This window comes from Lepisosteus oculatus, chromosome 9 (assembly GCF_040954835.1).
Source record: "Lepisosteus oculatus isolate fLepOcu1 chromosome 9, fLepOcu1.hap2, whole genome shotgun sequence".
Taxonomy (NCBI): Eukaryota; Metazoa; Chordata; class Actinopteri; order Semionotiformes; family Lepisosteidae; genus Lepisosteus; species Lepisosteus oculatus.
The window spans coordinates 36,966,289-36,985,262 of record NC_090704.1 but is presented as its reverse complement, the minus strand read 5'-3'; the positions used below and the strand labels follow the sequence as shown (position 1 = coordinate 36,985,262).

At 35.0% G+C, this 18,974-nt stretch overlaps 1 protein-coding gene across 1 annotated transcript in view; it reads right to left on the bottom strand.

The window, feature by feature from the left end:
* Window positions 1-18,974, bottom strand: part of LOC102696526 (putative uncharacterized protein MYH16) — an 82,537-nt gene that overhangs the window by 47,041 nt on the left and 16,522 nt on the right. The window contains exons 3-5 of the mRNA XM_015356045.2: window positions 13,004-13,231; window positions 2,125-2,229; window positions 392-445 (exon numbers count right to left, since the gene is read on the bottom strand). Coding sequence (XP_015211531.2) covers window positions 392-445; window positions 2,125-2,229; window positions 13,004-13,231 — 387 coding nt within the window. The remainder of the gene's footprint in view (window positions 1-391; window positions 446-2,124; window positions 2,230-13,003; window positions 13,232-18,974) is intronic.

The window sequence follows — 18,974 nt, the reverse complement described above, 5'->3', positions numbered from 1 at the left end:
ATTAACTGAAGCATGTGGCATCTCTTGTAGCAGGCAAAGCTACTTTAAATATCTTATCATATCTTTACAATTTAATAAAATTGTGTTGCACAAAGCAATCTGAAAGCATGTTACTTTGAGCTCAATGCTACCTTTTTCAATACAGGAAAATAGAGAATAATACGTCTACAGCACTGTGAACTGAAGCAATACTGATATTGAAGATGTCCTTTCAACCTAGAAAATCCTCTAGGTTGAAAAGTGTATCCATATCATTCCCAGCAGCCAGCCAAGCCAATGGCATTAAAGTGCATTCATGTGTCTCAAGCACAATTTATGTGAATCACATGCGTGATTTAACAAAGCTTTTATGTGATATTTGTGAAACTCCGGTGGAGTTTAATGGTCTTACCTGAATGTTAACTTCACAATGAATTCTCTTATCAATTTCCAACATGGGACTTTCCTGATGCATATATGCAGAGATATAAAGAGTACGTGTTGTTCTCCACCATTTCAGAACACATCAGACAAAATTACAGAATTAAGAAGTAGCTAAAATAATGGATGCTTAAAAAAGTTTTGAACTTATATAATATAATAATATAACCATTTTATACATTGATTTTTTAATTATGAAAACCATTTCTGATTGCTTTTTTACTGCATTATTCTAAATAGTTTTTTAAGTCATTGAGATGAGTGGAACTTGAAATTTTACTGTATGAATGAGATTTACATAATTTGTAATGAAGAATTACAGATGATTAAATATTAGATCAAATGTAACCCCTTAGTCTATTGAGAATTGAAAAACAAATCTGGCTTGATATTAAAGAAAATAATGCTTTTTGGAATCGATTCTACTAAACCAATATATAGTTTTTGAAGGCCAGAAAGTACTGCTGTATTATCAAAGCAGTAGAGGATAAGCTTTGTGGCCTTTAACCAATGACATATGATACTGTATATCTAATTTACACTTATATCATTTAAACACATTTTCAACTATTTTATTATTTTATCTTCTTTTTTATTGTAAAGTCAAAACATTTACAATAAAAAAGCTTGAGTTCATTATCATTATCAAGAAACCTAACCGGAATCAAATGCTTCAGTTTTAATCATCCAATAAAATACTCTGGGAAACAGAAGGAGAAAACATCAAAAATATTTTTGTGAAAATTGGAATCTTTTTTACAATAAGATTCTAAAGCTGGCCTTTTAAGTGCACATCAATGAAATATAGTGTATATGATTGTGGCTACATAAGTACTGTACTTTGATAAACTTTTAATAATTAGATTAAGGTACATGAAACAGATGCAAATGTAATATCAGTCAACAATAGCCTAGATTGCATTAAACATCCTGAAGCAATAATGGATTAATCTGTTGATGTGCTCTGCTAGCCTTATCATCACTGTTTGACTCATTTGTCTGAAAAAGCTAAAGTGGCCCATATTCAATAAATTAAAATAAGAGGACTATAATATTAGGTTTTTTAAAGTAATAATTTAAAACAAGACAAGTGATCCAAGGAGTTGGACACTGAAAACACAATAATTCAACTTAAGAAAACCAAAGCTTGCAAACTAGACTGCTGCCAAGATAAGTAAATAAGTGTTGTGACTACCTGCACCAACCAATTCTTTCAGGCTAAACATTGCTGATACAGGAGCAGAATACTGTACATACAGTAGTATATCTTTTAACATACATACAGTTCCAGGCAGCCTTTATTGTCATGCAGGTTACGCAAGTATCACATACAGTATTACTGAACCAATGCTTTTGTTATGCTAATTAACACCACATTTTTTTCTGAAACAATCTTTATCACAAAATAAAATTCGAATACACACAGTTTATAATTAGAGAAACCTATTCTCTGATTTCAATTAGACAATATGCCTTTTTAATAAAAATGTGGTTTAGCATTATTCTTTTTTGTATGGTTATTTTCTTAGGTCCGAAAACTGCACAAAGGTCTTAAGAAACAAATGGTACTCTATAATATGAAAAACAAATTGTCCTGGAACTTTTTTGTAATGTGTGATTTGAGAGAGAATTTTGCATTTCAGACCACACACAGGTCTCCGTTCTTCCTGAACAATACATATGTTGCAAGTTGTTTTTACTAACCTGACTGAGCTCAACCAGGTGCTCTTTTTCTTTTTGCAGTTTTAGGACATTTTCATCACACTGAGACAGCTCTTCTGACAATGTCCGAACATTTATTTCTGAGGACTTGAAAGAAAAAAAACTGTTATACTGTGTCTCAGCCTCAAACTTAAATAAACAGATCTTCATCAAAACAAACTTGCCAACAAGGGTATTTGAATAAATCTTCATTAAAGAGTACAATCTGCATTTTCCGTAGAAGCAGACATGATGTACAGTACATGATTGCCATCATGTCTACAGTACAACCTACAGGTACCTATTTTTTCATTCCTCTGGATTTCATCAAAGTTACCACAGACAAGCATGTAATTTATTTGGTAAGAATTTGTTTTATAAGCATCCATATTCAGAGCAATTTAAACATGTCTAAACACAAGAACATATTGCATCAGAATGAAAGTATTGCCTTTTCAAAAGTGCAGAGAATTTCTTGCTTAGGCTTTTTGACTTGCAAATATGAAAGACAAAGTTTTATGGCATTCTTATCACTTCATTGTTTTGTATTCATGTAGTCAGGATTCCTATCAGTTTAAGAAAATAATTTCTGAGCTAAACATTTGATTACATAGCAGAATTTAATTAAGACAAGAAATTAAGGACATTCATTTCATTTTATTTCTCTGAAACGTTTGTTCATTAGATTAGTATATTTGCTCTCTCACAGAGATATGCCATTCCACCCATTACTTGAAGATGTATTGATTCTTGTATTAATTTAATATAACTTTTTGTTTTCCTGCTTATCAGATGCTCTTATAACAATTTGTCTTTTGAAAATAAATAATGTCATTGGCTTGTTAAAGTGTTCTTTCTACTGAAGTGCCAAACATTTTTTTTTACATTTCATCACATATAATTGTATGGTTCCCTTTTAATGCTAAACATTTAAAAGACTAGGGAAAGGGGTTTAATTTGCCCCTTTTTCATTTCTAACTCTTTCTTTGTTCCCATAAATCCACAATACTTTTTGTTGGGGAAAAAAAAGAACATACCTAACCTAAAGGCCACACATCTAGCCTAATTGCTACTAACAGTTTGACACTTCATCTGTATAGATTTATTACTCCTGCTTTGTTATGATAAAATCTCAATGTTACCTAGAAGGTAAAAATCTTTAAAGTAATAATACAACCTAAAGCATTTGTCTAACTAAAACATCCTAAAATTCAGGTATCAAATACAGCAATAACTTACAATAGCTGAAAGTTATTGAACATTTCTGAAGTCTAACTGAATGACCCTTTCATTATTAAACTCTATGGAACACAAATACAATTTTCCCTCTATGATCAATAATATGGTGATGAAAGGTCTTTCTGTAATGATAACTACGAAATATTTTTTGTTAATCATTAACAAAAAATAATCATTGTTAGAATTTAACAATGGAGGTAATGAGGTTGGCTGCATCTGTCTGTTTTTGATTTCACATACAACATTAAAGTTTGCTTTAGTTTATATACAGTATTGTACAGATCCTAATTTGCTAGTCTAGAAGAATATATATTTCAAACAACTGAGAGAGAATAGAAGACGAAAAAAATACAACAAACAATTACATTATGTAAAAAAGAACATAATTCAAAGCATATAGAACATAAGACAACCCTGAAAACATTATTTTGACTTATTGGGTTGGAGTGAGGACAGACGTGATGGGGAGCTGAAGAAATCTCTACATATTTGTTAGTTTATAAAAAAATATTTATGGCACTTTAGCTTTGTTTTCTTTTTTCAAAAAGGAATTTAAAAATAATGGAACAAAAGAAGGCAAAAGTAGTGAATGTTCAATGTTCAAAAAGAATATTAACCTTTGCTGTAAATGTAAAGTACAGGCTTAGACAATTTGATGTCAGCAGAATACATTTAAGATTTTTAGATGTCTGATTATAATAGTACCACACAGACAAATAAAATAAAAAAACATATATTAGGGTGCTTCGGGTCATATCTTTAAAAATAACTTTTTGTCAGTAGGCTCATCTTTCTATTCACACTAAATATACAGTATCCTGTTATTTACAGTACGCATGGAACACTACTGTCCTATCGTTTCATTGTCTTTCATTAAGAGGGCCAACTATCATTAAATGCATTTGTAAAATACATTGTATTGACATTGTGACAGTTTATGTATGGGAATTCCAATTTACAGTTCTTTTTTTTTTCTAAAGACTGGGAAAGCAGTGACAATTCAGGACAACTAAAAAATGAATCTACTAGTCATATGCTCAGCAGGATATCATGAGAACATTTAGCTCTGTAGGGGTGAAAATTACTGTTCTACAGTATTACACACAGCGTTAAACAGCAAACTACAAATGCTTTACCCAACAAACTAGTCAAAAACGTCTTCATTCCAGTCATTTATTGTTGGGTTTTAAGGTTTCTTTGTATGTTGTATTTTTTTCTTTATTTTTTTTCAATATAACAGTGGTTCACTAAATGAAAGAAACTGGAAAGTAAACATTTTAACTTCTATTGTCTACAGTATACCATTTTCAAAACAATTAAACAAAATATTTGAATTTTTGTAGCCTTCCAGATCCTTTAGTTTTGCCAAGGGTGGCATGACTAGTATGTTTGAAGTTACCAAATAGAACAAAAAAACTTAACAAAAGGCTAGCCAGTGTTGAAGTTATACAAATATTTGACTTCTTTCTGTCACAATTAGATTGATGTTACTGTGAGAGGATGATAGATATTGACCAAAAGAACAGGTAAATACACAAATAACTAATTTCCCCTTCACTCAAAATGTATTTTGTATTTTAAAATATGTTTCCTGTTTTTAAAAGGATTAGAGTTGAAAAACAAAAAAACTACAGAATTGCTTGTATGGAAAAAGAACTAGGATTTCACTACCTGTGCACATTTTTTCAATGTTTTTTGTATATCCCAGGGTATTAAAGCATTTCTTTCTCAGAGCAGGTCTATACTTCATGCTAAATTCCAGCAACCTTCAATCTTAATTTCTTGTTTCAGACATCTTTTTAATGAATGTAATAATAGCTGCTACATTATGGTTGTAATTCTTTTTGTGAGCTCTGAAAGTAGTTAAACCCACCAATGTTATGATTTGAAATGAATGGTTAATGTGTAAGATGTTTGCATCAACGGATAAAGATTTTATTGTTATGCAGCATGTTACGACCCCAAGTGTCTAGGGGTATCGGGGTGTAACATTTAGGATAATTCTTTGGAAGCAGGTGGGTTTTGGTGAGGGACTAGGAAAAGTGATAACAAGGGTAAGGAACTAGAGTGGTGCCAAAGGAAAGAAAATAACAAACAAAATGGAGCTGGCTAGAAAAGTGAGGGAAAGCTAGCCTGACTGCAAAAGAAAACCCAAAACACAAGGTCTTTGGCATCTTCAACACCCTAACTAGCCTCAACTGACTACCCAACACCATACAAGACAAATGGCACTCACCCGTACTAAACTAGTGTTACTAATACAAAGTCAACTAAGTGTGTAAAGTGTACCCTACAACCTAATTTAACCTTATACAGAAAAGTTCACACAAAAACACAAGTGAACCAGGAATACAAATAAGGGAAAACAAGAGTAATCAACAGGAGCAGGGTACAGAAGAACACAAAAGTTGAACATGTAACACGTTAGGGCAAGGTAATGGCAAAAAAAGGATAAACACACAAACAAACGAAAGTACAAAGAAACTAATAGCAAACCAACAAAACAACAAAGCCGAAGCTATACGAAAATACACACACACAAAGCAAAACAACAAACCAACCAAGTGGTGGTGTGATGGTGGGCCAATAGGGGAGGGAGAACAATCAAAGGTCAGCAGTGTGTACTGTACATAACAGAAAAAACACACACAGAACACACACTGGGACATAACACAGCATCTTCAATGCAGAAATGTACAGTAGAATATCATACTTAAAAGTGATTGCTCTTGATATACATCTATTTTTCAGGTTTTTTCAGGTCATTAAAAAGATTTAAAATGGAAAAGCTTTATCAAGTCTGCCATAAGTATCTAGTACTTCAAGACATTTTTCCTCATCATGTTGTAACAAGGCCAAGAACCTGAACAACATAAGTTAAATTGAAACAATGTGCCTTGATAACAAAGCCACGCGTTGATTATTCTTTCATTCAAGTTCTATTGATATTGATTGACTTTTACATACTGGGTGATGTAGTATTAAAATATACAGTACTGTAGGTATAAAAATCATACTTTTAAATGGTATTCTTCCTTATTCATCTTAAGTTATGAGCATAATATAAATAAACAACATTTAAAGGATTTGAAAAAGTTACACTCATATACAGCAGAACATCTAAATATTGTAAAAAGATCAAAGGACTTTATATAACTTACTGTAGAAGAATCTAAATGAGAACAACATCAGTAAAGATACAAAAATATTTATATCTCAAGATATTATGTGCCTTTTATCTTTTGTCCTTCAGTCCTACTTTCTACATACTCTATCTTGTGACATCTGCTACTGGTTTCTGCAGACACAACATAAATGGTGAAGATCACACATTTTCGTGTTCACAAAGCGTTGAATCATTTCAGCTGAAGAGTACTATTTCACTAACCAATCCTCCACTTCCATAAATTGATATCTTCTGTTTTGTATTTCTTGGTAAATCACTTGTCACCCAGACTGCTTCCCAACTCAATCTCTCTGCATTCCCCAGGATAATTTTCTCTTCACATAATGCCCCATATGATGTGCATTGTATAATTTGCATTAAATGAATCAAAACACCCAGGGACCAGAAAAATAACCCCTATTTGAAACAAAAGGATCTCTTTGAACACCAGCTGTGCAACAGAGGTGGGAGGTTTAGGAAGAGGCAGTTTTATAATTAGGAACTTTCTCGTTCCCAAAATATAATGGACAATGGAAGCCACAAGAGTAATTACCACATACAAATAAGTAAGCCTATATAGTACCAAAAAACAATTTTTAACTATTAGTTTTATTGGCATTATTCTGCTCCACAGTACAAACAAAACAATAATTTTTGAGCTTGCACTAGCATATGGAATGTCAATGTACAGTATACTGTATGTTGGTGAAAGGATGGTATTTGTTTCTTGTGTAGTGGACTGCAGAGACACATAATGCTTACTGTGAAACTGAAAAGCTGAACAACTGTTTCTTTCTTTGAACTTTCAGGTTCACTTCTCTGGAGACAATCAGTGTTTCCTGGAGCTGAGGCCTCTGGACAGTTCCAACATGACTTTATGTTATTGGCTCTGACACAAACACTGAAACCCATGGCAACAGATGTAATTAGACGGTAAAAGCCCAATTTATTAAGACTATTGAGTTCTTTTAATAGTTATATATCTATGTTATCAATTTGCAAACCAAAGTACTGTATATTTAAAGGCATTGTGACAGTAGTTAGCATTGCTGCCTTGCAGAACTGGGGCCCTAAGTTAAATTCTGGACTTGGGTTGTTATCTGCGTGGAGTTTGTAAATATATTCTCCCCACATTTGCAAGACTTTCTTCAGGGTGTTCCTGTTTCCTCCTACAGTCCAAACACATACTGGTAGGTTAACTGGCTTCTGGGAAAATTGCCCTGGTGTGAGTATCTGTGTCTGTATGTTCCCTGCGATGGACTAGCGTCCTGTCTAGGGTATAGCCTGCTTTGCACCTGCTGCGTGCTGAGATAGGATTCCCAGCAACCACGTATTGGATCAAGCAGTTAGAAAATTGATGGATTTATATTTCAAAGCAACAGTAAGCAACAGTAAGTTACAGATGAAAGTATTAATACAAAATATATTTTACAAAAAAATCACAGACTCATAGTGAATAGGCTTGGAAGTTACTGTACTCTTATCTTTCATTTGTCATGACATACATTTTTTTGCCAGAAACTTCGTGATGTCAGCTTGTTCTTACTTTTGAACGCTGTTGCATGGTGAAAACCGTCAAGCCTGTTCTTGAAAAATGTAGATTCTGACTTTATGGAAACCTTTATCAAGGTCCTACTTTCTGCAACTTTTTTTTTTCAAAAAATGAAATCTGATATCCACTTTTGCTTTTGAAATGTCACGCATTTCATAGGTTTTGCTTCTGTGCTTCCTCACAAACATCAAGCTCAGATTTGAGAAGCTTTCTGTAACTATCAGAAGTTAATTTAGGTGCAGATACATGGGTCTGTGTCTTGTTTTATGGTAGGGAAGTATTTCTTTGAGTCATAAATGCGTCCATTTTTGATATATGTATATAACTTCTCTATAGCTTCTGCAAGGTTTGCTCATTACACACACATTTTCTGACCAAAAGTCAGTTGCTTAAGATTCACTGAATTTGTTAAACTGTTGCCTATGGATTACAGCAAAGGACACATAATGTTAAGTATGTTTAATCATATCATAACTCTCAAACATAAAAAAATGAAAATGCATTCACCCCAGCTTTAACAATATGTTCAAAAATATTAGGGTGCTTGAGAACACAGCAATGACTGAGCTAGTGCCTAAAGTTATCCTATAACACATTGGTGGCCCAGACACATGACACATATCTATCGTGAAGGGGACACTTTTTTCTTCATACATTTTTCTTTTTGAAAATACAAAAACCATGTTAAGCACAATGTAAGCTTCAATCCGACCATAGGCCAAATGTGACTCTTGTTATCAACCTCATTTTCCTTCTCCCCGCAATACTCAAGATGATAAAAAACAACCAGAAATACACTCAACAGTAGTGAGGGAGCTGACAGAAAAAGGTGCAAAAGTAAAGACCTTGACCATTTCTCCCTTCTTTTTCCTTATTAGAAGGGGCATTCCATGTTATAAAACCAGGAGCATGTCAGAGAGCAGCCCGTGGACTGCCAAGAACAGAGCTCTCCCTTCCCTTTCTGGCAGTATGTCAAGCAATAAACATCTTGGACTAGGTCAGATAGCACCTAGCTGGCTGTTGTTTTTTCTTTAATAGTAGGCCAAGTAATATGCAACTTGGAGTATATCAGATAGTAGCCAGTGCTCACTTACGACCTCACCCCCACCCCCCACCCTTTATTCTTTTGCCTAAGTCCTTCAGGCAATAAAAAGGCAGCCTGGACTACATTAGACTGCAGCCAGAGAGCTATAAATAAGGAGCGTGGAGGTGCATGGAAACACAATACACAAAAAGGTACGCAGAGGCACAATATACAAAGAAGTGCAGGGAGGCACCAGCATGGACAAAATGGAGTGCACAAAAAGCAGAGTATTTGGAATGGGTTCACTGAGAAATGAGGTGCACAAAGTCAGGGAGCTGAGCATCAAAATAAATGTAAAGGTTGTGGTGGGAACTGCAGTATAATCTAGCACACAACTCCCTTTATCTTTGTACTGTTAGTTATTCTCTTTCTAGGAAAAAGGGATGATGTGCACCAAGAGCATTAAAAACAACAGAGAAAAATAAATCTCTTCAGAGGTAAAACAGAAAGAATAGGAAAAAATGTATATTTTCTAACAGGGGAATAGGTCTAAAGCAACTAGACTTACAATATAATGAAACCACATTAAGGCAAGAGACAAGGACAGGAATAAAAAATGAGATGATCTTTGTTACTTAATGAATGTCAAGCAATTTCAAGAACAAGGGGAAATGGTCTTTGTAACTATAACAGAAAAACAAAAAATAAATTTAAACTAAATTTAATATGACTGGTACAGTATGTGTTGCAAACTTGCGTGATATACAGTACCATGTTAACCAATTGTTTGACTGTTATGGCTATGCATAAAACAATGTCTCTCTCAGTAAATTGTGTATTTGGTCTATGAGAATGCCAAAACTCTTAAACTCCAAAACAAGGAACGTAGGTGGCATGGTGGTAGCTCTGTTACATCTGTCTCATCTTGCACCTAATGACCTTACTGAAACTTTTCAGTCAGACACAATGAAACAGCTCTTGTTGAGGTAGTTAATGATTTGTTGATAGCCCCCAGCTCTGGAATTCTTAATATCCGTCTTTTTTCAGATTGCAGGTCAGCTTTTGTGTGCAGGTACTTTCAAGTGCTAATACTGTGAATCATGGCATCCTGCTGAATCATGCTGAAATGATCTATGGATCATTGATGCTTTTCTTCATGGGATTGGCTCCTATTTGAATACCCAGAGCTATTGTGTGAATCTTAATGGTTTTAAAGCTTCTGTTCAGATCATTTGCCATCACGGACTTGTGTTTCACTGCTATTCTGACAGCACTCAGATTTATCTGCAGACCAAATCAGATACTATTAATTCAGTTTCTGAACAATATAGGTGTCTGACATTAAAATCTGGATACAAACAGACTTTCATAAGAGAAACTGTGACATGGCACTGAAATTATGCTTGGTTGTTACAAAGCTGGTGATTTCAATATTGTTGTGACAGTGCTGAAATCTAACCTTAAATGGAAGCTAGACAGTGTGGTGTTGCTTTTGATGCTGTGTTATTATTTGAAGTGAAAGTTGTGAATATAAGTAGGATATTTTTCTTTCACCTGCATAATGTTGCTTAGTAAAGGTCCTTTCTGTGCCTATCTAATGCTAAAAAAAATATTCATACCTTTATCTCATCACAGGCAGACTATGTAAAGTCTTACTGGGTAATATTCTTGGATACTAAAGAGGCTTTAGGAAGTACTGTACACAAATCTGTGGCACATTGCCAAATAAAACTACTTTCCATCACACAACTCCTGTCCTCTGCAAATTGAACTGGTTCTCAGTGCAATTTAAACTGGTTGTGAAACTCATTTACAAAGCAATGAATAGTCTAGTTTCAGATTATTTTAAGCTTTTAATGCATGAGTATAGTGAAGGTCCATATTTATCCAATTGTCCAGTTGTAGTAGTATCCATTGCTTTGAGTTAGTTGAGAAGCATTTCTAAATAAAATTGTATTATTAATACTACTATCCCATTGGCTGGAGGGTATACTGAGAAATGAAAAAGAGCCATAAATTACTCCTGCAACCATGTTAAATCTGAAATAAAAGAATAACCAGCAAGCCCCTTGTATTGCTTATATTGCAGTGAAAGAGAGAGCAGGGTGTGTGTCTGTCCTTTACCCTCTGAAAGCAAGGTGTGGAGACCAGTTGACCAGCTCTCTAGGGGCCTTTGGTGGCACTGGTACAACTGCTCAGACTTTTACCCATGAATGCAATAATTTCCCAATGGTAAGTGGTTACTCTTTACAGTGACATGAAACCATATTTTGACAAAATAGTATTAAGAAGTGACATAATTCAGGTAGATAACATATTGTGGATAGCAATTACACTTATAATGGTTGATTTTAGAATTCCTACCTATCATAGACTACAAGAAATGTCCATGAACGTGACCTTGTGACAACTGATGTATCTAAAGAAGAACATTCAAGAAAATCTCTAGAAGTTGCTTTCTAATTCTAAATTTTAATATTTACTACAACTAATAAATGTACAAAGCAAAAAATAATTTGTTCGCGTGAATGTGGCAAGTCTGGGCTTTAACTTCTGATCTTTTTGCAAGGCACCAAATACAGTTGATTTAATACAATTTTTTATATAGTATACCAACAGTCTCAAAACAAGAGAAGAAAAACGGCAATTTTGTGTCTAAGAGATCCAGCATTGTATTTTTCATTCATAGTTTAATAAAATTGAAGTTTTGATTCCTGAGTAACCTTAGATTAGACTAGAATAGATTTTATAGGAATGTCTAAACACATATCAGTTTCTCATCTCTGTGTAAAACGTTGTAGAAATTAACAGTGTGTTATCTTGGTTGTTGTTAAGGTAAAATCTGTTTCCTGGATGATCTACAAAAATAATAAAATATAGGGTTCTATACAACAATAAGCAAAGGCTAGAATGTGATTTAACACCATGAACATAAAATATATGGTTACAGGCATTTAGCAATACCCTCGTGATAGAAGGTTAGGAAATTTACTAGAGCAATAATTCACTGGATGCATAAAATATGGTAAACTTAGCTCATTATGTTTGTGTCCTGTAACTATTTGGCAATGCATCATTTAGTCTGATACAAGTTCAAACATAACCTGGCCGTAAAGTTATTTCCTTTCATCAGGTTCCATTTACTGACTTTTGGAGATTCTCATGTTTTTTCTAGGCAATAACAATCTATTCTTACTTCACTTTGACCTGGATTCTTTATTTTTACTAAGATTAAAGTAGAAAAAATACTTTCAAACTTACCATATGAACTACTTTTTCATTGTCAGCCTTACCTTATAAATCATACACTGCAAAACCTTTTACAGCAAAATGTAAGGATGGTAGTAAATATCCTCACACTCCCTCATAATCTAATTTAGCTCACGGTTTCTCAAGGTACTATCCCCAAGAAAATCATGTATCATCTCAATTATAATTCTTGTTAACATTGAAAAGCAGTGTGTAAAATGTGATTTCTTTGAAGAAATCATTGCAAGTATTACTTTCTAAGAATCTGTTTGCAGTAACTGAAAAGAGGTTAAACTACCTAAACAGTGTTCTTTTCATATAATAGGTCTGATAAATTTTAAATTGCTGTTTATAATCATCTTTAAGAGCTTGACAGGAGATGCTTGTTAAGGTATTTGAACAGAAATCATAGAAACCAAATAAATCAGCAAACTAAGATTTATTAAATAATTGAAAGCTGTTCATAATGTCCAGTTACCTAACATCCCAGCAGTTGTTCATGGAGGCAGAGACACTTTCATGATTAATGCCACTCATTTCAAAACAAATAAAGTCACAAAATGTAACCTCAGGATATTCAAAGAGTGGCAGGCAGCAGGAGTACAAAAGGGAACCAGTACTTTGAGATAATCGGGTTAAAAGATAATCTAACCTGCTTCTCTTTTTCCACGGCTATCAGAGTGGACTCCAGTTCCTCAATGTCCTTCTTCAGGCTACTGCATTCCGACTCCAGCCTTTGTTTGTGCACAGCCAGCTCAGCAGTGCAGCTCTCCTCCTCCTCCAGACGATCGTTCAGTGCAGCCACCTGGGACTCCAGCTCCCTCTTTACCTTCACCAGCTGTGTGCACCTCTGCTCCGTCTCTAGCAGGTTCTCTTGCTCCTGAGAAGATGGGGATTGGCTAGGTTGAAGGACAGAGTTGGACAACACCTCTGGGTCCATCACACCTCACAGTCAAAGAGAATCTCTGTCCCAGCTCCCCACCACCCAGCTTCTAGAAACTTACTATTTTACACAAAAAACAAACAGACACACTCTTAACAGCAGACGTTTTAAAATTGTGAACTCAGACTCTCTTTTGAAAATCAATCAAAAGCCTCAACCACAGATAGATAAAATCTTCACTTGACACTCAATAACTATAATATAATAATAAATATTGCTATGCTCTCTGTTCTTTAACATAGAAATGAACTTTCTTTCTTTCTATAGAAAGGAACTAGTCTTTTGCAGGGTGTCTTAAACTTCTGCCCCTTGTCCTAACTCATTTAGATCCTGAAAGACTAACTAAATAGCATACCCAAATCGTTAAAGGGCATTCAGACGATTGTGATTATTTATTTGACAAAACTGCAGCGCATAGTTTTCCATAAATGTGCCTGTGTTGCTTTCACTAGTTTACGTTCCATTTGTCTTTCAAGTCTCTCTCTCCATCCCTCTCTTTCCATTTGCTTCTCTCACTCTCTCAATCTGGCAAACTGCCCAGAGAGAAAAAAGCCCCCCTCCCACACACACAGAATGCTTCCTCTGGTCTGTGGCAGGTACAGCCAAAAAGAGAAAGAAGTTGAATTTTAAAGCAGCAACTACAGTTGCATATTTCACAGTTGACTCAAAGCACAGAGTAAAAAAGAATCATTCTTACATTGTCAGAAACACAATCATTTACTTGTTTTTGAAATAGAGTGAAATTGGGCTATTGAATCAGTGAACGTTTTTACCCTTTGGTAACAAAGAGAAAAATGTAGACTAATTATAGGCTACTAGTATAATCTTTTTCACCAAGGATGAAAAAGGCCCTTCACCCTGAATCTTCTCCTTTCTACATCCCTACAGGTATTTTGTACCACCCTGTTTTAATCAGAAATCTGCTTGCTTTGGGGGAATCAGAATATACAATATGTTGATAATGATAATCAGGAAAATCCTAAATTATGTATACAGTATATCAGTGTGATCAAGAGAATATAAATAGATACAAAAAATTAAAAAGTTAAAATATAAATATTCATATCTAGAAAACTGCAAGGAATATGCAATAAAATTTCCTTTCTAAGTGAACAATATAAAACAATCATAAAATGCACTATTCTCTTACAACTTAATAAAATATATGGTAAAGTTAGTGTTATAAATGACTCATCTGACAGCCCCTTGCTCCAGGCTGTGTCCTAAAGGGTTAATCTCCTAGTTTTCCAGAAGGAGGGACCACAAATCTTTGTACAACTAGAAAGCATAGCTGGTGTTTTCAATTACAGAGTAGACCTCTCATACGTGCTTATCAAAAGTCGCTGAGGAGTTTTGCATTCCTACTTTTCTTTTTTTCCTTTTAGTGCATGTTGACAAGTGTCATGTCAAGTGAAAGAAATCACTGCATTCCAGGTGCGACTTGACAGAAAAACAAAACAAAAGAAAGGAGTGTGAGAGGCACACACATGAAAAAGAACAAAACAAACAAAATAAAAAACAGTACATACAGCTGCCAGTCGCTCCTCCAGGGTCATACTAAAGTTATCCCAATCCAGGTCTTCTGGCTCGGGATCTGCCTGGCGCCTGTCATCCTCCTCAGAACCATCTGAGAGAGACCTAGATCTTCGCAACCGCAGCAGCTGAGACATTCTCGGCATTAAGCACCTACTGTGTTTTCAAACCCAAGTGTGCAGGTCTGTGGTTGTCAGGCTGGTGAGAGTTAATTGCAGGGGGCAGGCTTGAGAGCTATTCATTCAAGCTCTGGCAGACAACGGAAGCTGTGTTGTTCGGGCGCACAAGAAGTAATTTAGAACTTTGTCCCCCGAGGCTACACCTGTCATGAAGTGTCTGTCTTTCTCTGCTTGTTCTTTACCTCTAACCTTGCTCTCTGCTTAACTCCACACCTTTTGTTCAGTTCGCTCCCCCCTCTTTCCTATCTTGGTCGGCAACAATCTTTCTCTTTCAGTCAGATCATTCAAAGCTGCAAAGAGCTTAAACAAATCAGAATGCTAAAGAGACTCAGCTCCTGCTTAAGCCTGACCTCTTACGCTGCTGCAGGTCCTTGGTCTGTGCTGGTCTGTTGCCACTTCCCACAATAGTGGCTGGCGTTGAGTACAGGTATTTCTTGAACAACTGCAGATCTATCCTGTTTCTTAGTGGCTGAGTATAGGATGACTGATTATACAAAAGTTTTACTTATACATCACTGGTAACCAGAGACTCTTTTTGTATCCTACTTCTACTGTTCATACAACAATAATTTGACCCTTTTTCAATCCTACGGTATGCATTCCCATAAGTTCAGCTTTGTAACATTACCCCTTTGTAATTTAAAGTCTGATCCTTATCTATAGCCACGCCTCTTTACACAGTCCCACAGCTGTTTCTCTACCACCAAAACAAATTCAAAACATTTTGCACAAAAATTCAGACTGCAACATGCAGACTTTTCTGAATGTATTACAATCAAGTATGCATTCAACTGTACATACACTTACTACATCTTACTGTCTCCATAGCATTTAATAAACCATATTATGTACTTGTGAAGGAAAACAATCTTAATCAGTAATAAATTACACAAATCTGTATGCTAACCATTATGCCAATATAAAGCATGCCATGGGAATACATTTCAGTAATTCTACATTACATTTAAATTAATATAGCCTACTTTAGATACTTATCATGGAAATCTTTAAAAGGTAAACAGTTAAGACTGGTGTTAAAATCACATTCAGAAAGCAATTTACAATTACCTTGAGAACCAGCTCATCTGTAAGTCATAATGTTGTTGGTTTTATCACTTACAATATAAATTAAAAAATAAGCTACCAAGGCTGCATTATTTCTAAAAAACACTGGCTATAAAATAACTTTGAAAAGCAAATAACCACAGTCCCTTCAGCTCCTTAATATTAGCAGATTCCAGAATTCCCGAAAAATTCCAGACTGAATGGCACTGAAGGACCTCTTTATTGGCTTACAAGAAAACAACACCCACATACAGTATCAGACAGATGCAAGTGGAATAATACCCTGCATTTGCAATTAAGCATTTTCAGCATGCACTTAGAATGACAGCAACTCTTGATGTAGTGCTGAGTCAACATGTACTGCAGCATATTTTATTTTCCTCAAGATTCCTAATCTTGAAACTGAAGAAAAGGTACCCATCTTGCAAGTACAGACAGATTTGGTAGAAACTTCAGGATCATCTTAACTGTATGAAAATCACATTGACAATCTCAACCGTAGACTGCTGTTTCTAAAATTTAATTTGGTTTCTTTTAAGAGATTAGCATTTAGGTTTTAATCTCAACATTTTCACATTCCACACAAGACCAACTACATGCTTTTTGTGCTGCATCTACAGTAAATGAACAGGGTTAGCTTGTTTTAAAAGAATACTCAAGAGAGGTCTTAGAAGGCTACAACACCACCAAGACAATCATAATACAAAGCAAATCCTAAAGGTTTAGCCTACAATATACCTATTGAGGTTATTTTTATTATTATAAGCCAATAAGGTTTCAATAATGGAAAAATAATGACATTTCTGAAAGTTCCCAACCTAGGGAGTTGCTTAAAACAGAAGCTGTAACATCACTTTAAATGAACAAGTTTAATTTCAGTTTAAGTCTTTGTGGCTACAGCCTCACTATGCAGACTGTATAGAAACAAGATTTAACATTTACTGGCCATGGAGCTGGGCACTGCTCCCCCAAAACCAAGGCCAGGAGGACCAGGAACGCCAAGAAGCTGCTTCAAATGGGGCTGCAACGGCAGGCCTTTCCCGTGATGACTCACTGAGGCATGCATTACCTTGGCTGGCTGTCTGGCGCATAGTTTTGCTCACTGTGGGGCTTCTTTTTGGGCTGCCTCAGGTACTCAATGAAAACTAATCTCTATGCTAATGTTCTCTGTGCCACTCTGGGGACCACTTAATTTCAACTTCAGCAGCTGAAGCTCCTTTCTCCCTTGCTGAAAGTAAGCAAGTGTACTGTACATTCTTCAGGTGGTGTACTGGCATAACCAAGGTAGTATCAGAGATTTGAAAAATAAGGTATCTTTGTTAAAATCCTATTTTGTTCAATCTGAAGGACAGATTCTACTGATATACTGTAATATTTTTTCAGACTGCCAGAAGGCACCAAGGGAGATGATTCTATTAGCTTTTTACAAAAATTTCCTCCAAAATGACTACCCTTATTAGCTGCAAACAAGCCCATTTAATTATTTCTGCTCCAGCACAGGGATGAACAGGCCATGTAGCTTCATCTTCATCACAGTAGGTTCACAGGATTCACAGGATGTGCACAGGATTATTCTGTTGTCACCATGCAGAACTGAATACTGTATATTTCACCTCAGTTTGCAGAGTTTTCTGCTTAATTTGGCCAGGTTGAAGATTACGTATGGCAGCCTATTTAGCCTGTCTAATAGCACATGAATAGGAAAAGGACTGATTTCAGAACTCTGGAGAAGTAATGTGAGATTATAAACTGGACTCATTGTTTTTTTTATCACATACTGAAGCTGGATTTCTGTCTATACTTTAGCATTCCTTTGGGAAGTGTCCCTGGATTTCTTTCCATAGCAGATGATCTGAACATGAAGATATTCTGGTATTCTTAAGTGTGTGTACAGTACAGTACAGTACAGTATATACAGTATGTACTGTAGACAGTGTTATTCTGTTCCACTTTCCTATGTCTGTTTCCTGGGATATTCTTGCATTGTGCATTATGACATGACACTATGGCTACAGAATAACTTGTAAAATGTTGGATTTGTGAATGTTTATTTCTTGGTGCACGACAACAGAAGCTGATGCCTTTACTTTTCAGTTTGGCAATGAAGAGTCTAGAATTGCAGACTACTATGTCTCTCAGCTTGTTAGTTTTGAGATAATAATTGTTTTCTTAGATTTAATTTCTAACTCTAAATTTCACTGTTTTTTACATTTATGCTAACATTTCTGTCTTTTGTTTGTTACTCATATGTTTTGCATTCTGTTTGTCCATATCTTGGTCAGAGGAGGTATTCCTCTTCAATAATAAATTGAAATGACTGTACCTTACAAGAGCTTATAAGGTAACAAGCGCAAGGTCTGGACTCACTCAGCAAAGCAGGTTAAAGCTTATTTTTTACACTTTAAGAACATTCATATTTATTTACTTTAGGAGATTGTTCTGAAGTCTCCAGATATTCACAAATTTCAAAATGAACTATATGATGTCATTGCTTATTCTTGAGCAATGAATTAAACAAAGAGGGTTGTTGTAGCTGATAGGAAGATACTGTAAATATTACTGTCAATGCTTTTAACAATGATAGTGAAGAACATTTCAGTCAAGTGATGTAAATGCATAACAGTAATAATTTATGTTTGTCATCAGTTTCTACATCCAACATTTTTGATCCACAGTTTCTAGACTACATAATACTTACAGTAAACACTTAGAATTTCTGGATTAGGCATCAGTTCACTACACATATCCTGGGTCTTCCCTCTAACTCTAAATGCTTCCAAAACTTTGTTTAAGATTTAAATGAAAATAATCTGTAGTTAATGGGAAATATTTTCTATGAAGTATATTTTTGTTTCTCTCACTTTGCTGCAGCACATTACCTTCACAGAGGTATTTATTGCCTA